Genomic DNA, 6,000 nt, shown 5'->3' with positions numbered 1-6,000 from the left:
TGTGTGTGTGTGTGTGTGTGTGTGTGTGTGTGTGTGTGTGTGTGTGTGTGTGTGTCGGGGGAGGGGGGGCTAAGGCTACGTCACACAGGGCTCACCACCTCTGCTTTAAGATTCTAAGTCTTGGGCAGTTAATCCCACTGACTTGGTTTGTTGTGCCACTCAGTACTTGGGGAAACACTCTGTGAGTGCCCTGTGCACACTAGTGCTTCCTGCTGGTTTGCACCCTATCAGAAAACTAACCCAAGTGACCTGCAGGCTCAGCCAAATCACCCTGCTGGTTTGACAGAACAGTAATTTACTAAGTTATTCCTCCCCAGAGGATTTGTGTCCCAACAATTGTGTATCCCTTTCTTTTTTTCAGATCTCCTCTGAATCTTCTCCCCTCTTCTTCAGCTTAGATAACACATCTGGTATACTTGGTGCTTTCAAGAGAACAATTCCTGTCTTAACAACCGGCAAGGGCTCTCTGTTCTGGAATAGACACACTGGTCTTGTGAAAAATGATTGCATTTGTTAATACACTGAAAATCTTATCTCTCTCCCATACACACACACACATACAAACACACAAACACATACAAATGATTAAAAACAGCAATACATGGAAAATCCCAGTGGGAACTCACGGTAGCAGGCACCCCATCAAGTTGTCTTGCCCCATGATTGGACACCAAGATCCCATCCACACCGTGTTTAATGGCTTCCCTGGCATCATCAGCTGGAAAGAACAAGACAGCGTCTATGGAAACAGCCGATGGACAAAAGGCTTGGACTTCGGATCTCCACCATCCTACTAAAGGAAGAGGGACCTCACTCCCACCTGCCGTGTTTAGTACTCCCTCCATTAAAACGCAACCAATCATTACATTTAGAATGTCAGGGATAGTTTCTCATCCAAAGCCAACAATTAGAACAAAATTTAATTATGCGGTAGAACTGTGAGTACATAGTAAATTACCATAAATAAAAAATTATCTCTGTGAAGATATAATCTTGCTACCTTATTTATTTGTTATGTAATCTTTTATTACCTCTCTGAGAATTCCATACAATGTGTTTTGGTCATATCGACAACCCCCCTCCACCAACCGTTCCCAAATTCTTCCTCACCTCCCTACCTGCCAACGACATCTTTTCTCTTTCCCTCCCTATGCTCTTTTTCCACCAAGTCCAGTTTGTGTTAACTATTGACCGGGCATGCGGCTCACCACGGAATGTGGTCGCTATACCAAGTATCTCATCGTTAAGGAGAACTTACTGTCTCTGTTAATTACATTTCTAAGGTTTATTTGTTGGTCGGCTGGTTTTTACGTGTACGTGTGTGCTTACATTACTTTATGTGCACCACATCGACGTGGTCTCCCAGGAAGGGCAAAGGGAGTGCTGTTGACTCTCCGGGAACTAGAGGTTCCAGGTCTGAACTCACGTCCTCTTTGGAAACAGTAAGCCCGGAGACATCTTTCCAGCCCATATTAGCTTTCTTTAATTTATAAAAGTAACATCTTTCCATTTAGCGGAACTATCACCCTACAATATGGAAAATAAAACAGTAATTATGTGGCAAGCATTATCACAGCAATCACCAAGGAACACATCTATTCCAAACAATATTTAATACATAGGTGTTTTAACTTCAGTAACTATTTTGTTATGTTTGTTGTAAATTAAATTTTTCTTCGTAGAATAAGATATAAATATGTTAAAATTATAAATAATTCACTAATTGTGCGTCAACTATATTGTTTCTAAAAATCCAGTTTTAAAACTGGATTTAATTTTTGATCTGTTAACATGATTGTTAAATTTTATTTTCTAAACTACTATTTCCAGGATGTCCCCATTTTGTTATCTCTCAAATGCAATATTAAATAAAACCAATACAATGTTGTCCTGAAAATCAGAATTTGGAGAACTAAGCAGGTAGATGCAGATAATGCACTTATCTGTCAACTCAGTAATGGAGATCAAAGGCAGCCTTAATTAAGGATAATTATAAAAGCTGCACAAAAATTTGTAATTCTGAAAGTTTTAATGTTTGTGTGCTACACCACTTTCCACTCTACGTCATAGAATACTAAAATTGAAATATTTTAATAATGATAGTGATACCATTCTTTTTAAATTATGGGTACATGTTGACCAATGTGTTTTGGTCTGAGTATCTCTGGTCTCTCCAAATTCTTTTGAAATCTTAGTACCTGATATTATAGTACATTGAGATGGAATCTCTATAGGTAAATAGGATCGGATATGTTCATGAAAGTGAAACACAATAAAGAGATATTTTCTTTTACTTTATTTTCGTCTTGAGGGGAGATTGCAAGGTTAGAAAGGGGAGATAAAGCGATGGAGAGATGATTGAGATTGGGGTGCATGATGTAAAATTCATAAAGAATCAACAGAAAGCTAGAGAGAGAAAAAGAGAGAAATTTCCTTATAAGAAGTTCTGCCTTCTTGTCTCTGCAGAAAGAGATGAGCTGAGTTTTCTTCAGAAACCATCTATGCTGAGCCTTCACTCCCATCTTCTGCAACCATAAGAAAAATTTCTGTTGTATATAGTATTTTGTTGAGCCTAACACTATTATCATTTTGACTATTAGTACTCCTAGTGAGTATTCAAGATTCCAAATTAAGAATTGTTATGACCTGGAGAATCATCTTCCCCAAGGTTGAAATCAAGGAAAGTAAAGCCATGTAACAAATAGCAATGGTCAACCGTTAAAAAAAAAAAAAAAAGCATGAACAATGCTAAATGAACTCAGCAAGTTGTATTGTAAATTGTGTGTGTATGTGTGTGTGTGTGTGTGTGTGTGTGTGTGTGTGTGTGTGTGGCTAGTTTTATGTCAACTTGACACAAGCTAGCTTTGTTTGCAAATGAGGAACCTCAATCCAGATAGGCATGTAGGACATTTTCTTGATTGATGATTGGTGTGGGAGGTTCTTGTCTTTGTGGCTGCTGACACCCCTCCCAAGTGATTCAGGAGTGCATAAGAAATCAGCAAGCCGTGGGGAGCAGCCAGTGAGCAGCATCCTCCATGGCCTCTCATCAGCTCCTGCCTCAAGCTTTCTGCTCTCTCTTCCCTTCATGATGGACTATGATGTGGAGGTGTAGGCTGAAATAAACCCTCCTCCCCAAGTTGCTTTTTGGTCACACTGTTTTATAACAAAAGTAGAAACCTTAACTATTGTGTGTGTGTGTGTGTGTGTGTGTGTGTGTGTGTGTGTGTGTGGTGTGTAGAGCATTACTAATTAAAGAAAAAAAAGGCCATGTATTTGAAAAAAAGATCACAGGGTATATAGAGAGATGAAAATAAAGGGAGAAATTTTGTGATTACATTACATATTTATGAAATAAAAATAGAAGAACCACTGTAGCTTTTAAAAGAATAAAATAAAATTAGCAAGTATAAGCTGTGATTGACAGCCCCAAAGATGTTTTATAAAGAGAAATTGTATATTTTCTTTTCACGTGAGCGACTGATTTAAATTTGTTCTTTTCTAAGTGTTTGACATTAGGGGCTCAGTCCTCTCAGTGTAACTGGAGTTTATTCACCGACACAGGTTATAGGAACCGATGAAAGCTGTTAATCTTTTCAACAGAAAAGAGGAAAAATTTCATCTGCTCATAATTTAATTACTTTAGCTATACTGTTTCATTTTTAAGAAGAAATCTTTGGAACTTGGGGAGATAAAAAGATTTAAGGATGGCTTCCATCATCAGCCATTTCTACTCTTCATTTTACTGACTGATGTGGGAGGTCCCCGGACTTACGTACTTTAGTGCATGACTTGACTTTCCTCTAGTTTTAATTGTCTTTCTTTTGTTACAATTATTAGGAGACGTTGGTCCAAAATCTCAAACCTTTCCATTATTCTACCTAACTCCTTTCAGTTCCCCTATCTTCTCCCTTGAAGCAGCCTCCCAGAGCCCTCTGCCTACTTGCATTGCTTTGCAGTGGTTAATCTCTGGCCTCACTGCCCACCTCCATTCTTCTGTTTTCTCTGTTTTGAATCTCTTACAAACAAATGGATGGAAACCCTCATTAGGGTTATGGCTTTGTTTGTAGTTCTCTCATGCATGGCTGCCCAAAACCAGATCAATGAGAAGCAAACTGGCAGTCCTTGACAGATCCCTCTGCATGTGATCAATATATGAGCTCTAACACTCAAGGCTGGGCAATTCTTTTTGCATAGAACCTTATAGATGTTTTTCTTTTTAGATGGAAACCATTGTTTACCTAAGGACAGATGACAGTTAGGTCTATAGTCCTTCATAATAAATTTTCTCTCTTTATATCCATTTTATTTCTCTGTCATTTCATCTGTGATAAGGTATGATTTTTTTTCCTTAGTCTAATGACTTACATCATCAAAAATCAGAACTTGTCTGCTTTTAATAATTTCTTCCTGTCCCTTCCTTATGCATTTTCTATCTAAAATATATGTCTGTTGGTTAATTAATATTTTAGAGTCATCTGCACATCTCTCATCTACTTAACTATAATGTCCTATTGGTCTTGTTTTTCATTGTTATTTTATACTTTAGAAAATATCCCTTGCTTTTGTCAGAACTACTCAACAATTTCATTTATAGTTTCAGGTACCACAGTTTCAATATTTCACACCTCTTTTTAATGTTCTACTTTTTTTTCTCATAAGCAACTCAGAAGTCAGGCTTGGCAAACAGCTCAATGCATAAAGCATTTGCCACATAAGACTGAGGATCAGAGTCCAAGTCCTTGGAACCCATGTAAATGCCAGAGGGGCATAGTGACCCATCCTTAATCCCAGGAAGCAGATGGACACAAATTCTTCTCAGTAATCTACCTAGATTAGCTGGATCTAAATCTATGCATCTTATTCAGTAAAACTTTCTGTGATGATGGAAAGGTTCACACAGATATGAGATAGAGATATTTAATATAGAGGAAATATAGTCTATCCAGTAAATGGTACTGCTGATACTTGGAATCCACCATAGAAGAATAAAATTAGATCCATATATTCTACCCTGATTCAGAAAATAATTCAAAGAGAATAAAAGCCCTTAATTTAAAACATAAACACTAACCTGAAACAAGGAAAGACAGAAAAACCATTTTAAATATAGGCACAGATAAAGATTGATGAACAGACTTCAGTTGTACAGGAAAAAGCCAAGGAATTAACAAATGGAACTGCATGAGATTATAAAGTTTCTATACAACAATGGAAATGACAAATGTAGTAGGGAAAGACCATAGAGTGGGAGAAAATAGTTGTCAGCTAAATTTCAAATTGCATGTTAATACCTAGATACATTTTTTAAAAACTGAAAAATGTGAGTACCGTGAGCTAGGAAGATGGAGCACCATTGGACAGCACTGGCTGCCCCTCCAGAGGACCTAGGTTAGATTCTGAGCACCCACTGACAACTGTCTACAACTCCAGTTCCAGGAGATCTGACCTTTAGTCTTGCCTCTGCAGGAACTGTATGCATCTATACAAGCACACACCAATACACATAAAATAAAATAAAAGACTCCTTTGCTGCTAGGGGGAGTGAAAACTAATGTAGACCCACAGAAGCAAGTTGTGGAGACCTCTCAAAACTAAAGAGAACAATTGGAAGCACCAGGCGAGCCAGCTAAGCTGCTCCTGGCCCCTCCCCAGAGGCTCTATCTCCAATCACACAGATGTCTGCACACCTGTGATGGCTGCTGCTGTATTCACAAGAGCTGAGAAAAAGAACCAACCTAGCTGTTCACCAACTTATGAGTGAATAATGAAAATCTGGTACATATACAGAGAAAAATGAAAATTTCATGAAAATGAGTGGATCAAAAAATAAGTATTAATTAAGCAAGGTGACTTAGAAGTACAAAGATAGACACATGTGTTTTCTCTTTCAAGTCCAAATGATGGCTTTAGTGTTCACATCTACATATCTATGTGGATATAGACCACAAAAATAGAAAGAAGAGCATGAGAACATAAGAAGGGAGGTGCTAAGGAAGAGAA

At 37.9% G+C, this 6,000-nt stretch overlaps 1 protein-coding gene across 4 annotated transcripts in view; it reads right to left on the bottom strand.

Moving 5' to 3' along the window:
* The window catches only part of Hao1 (hydroxyacid oxidase 1), a 51,974-nt gene that overhangs the window by 7,176 nt on the left and 38,798 nt on the right, over positions 1-6,000 (bottom strand). For 3 of the 4 annotated variants that reach the window (XM_055605425.1, XM_055605464.1, XM_055605500.1), the window contains exon 5: positions 627-718. The exons of the other annotated variant lie outside the window; for it this stretch is intronic. In XM_055605425.1, the coding sequence (XP_055461400.1) occupies positions 627-718 (92 nt within the window). The remainder of the gene's footprint in view (positions 1-626; positions 719-6,000) is intronic. 4 annotated transcript variants of the gene reach the window in all.

This window comes from Psammomys obesus, unplaced genomic scaffold (assembly GCF_907164565.1).
Source record: "Psammomys obesus unplaced genomic scaffold, mPsaObe1.curated_primary_1811, whole genome shotgun sequence".
NCBI lineage: Eukaryota > Metazoa > Chordata > Mammalia > Rodentia > Muridae > Psammomys > Psammomys obesus.
The sequence above is the reverse complement of the archived record's forward strand: the minus strand, read 5'-3'. Positions and strand labels throughout refer to the sequence as shown.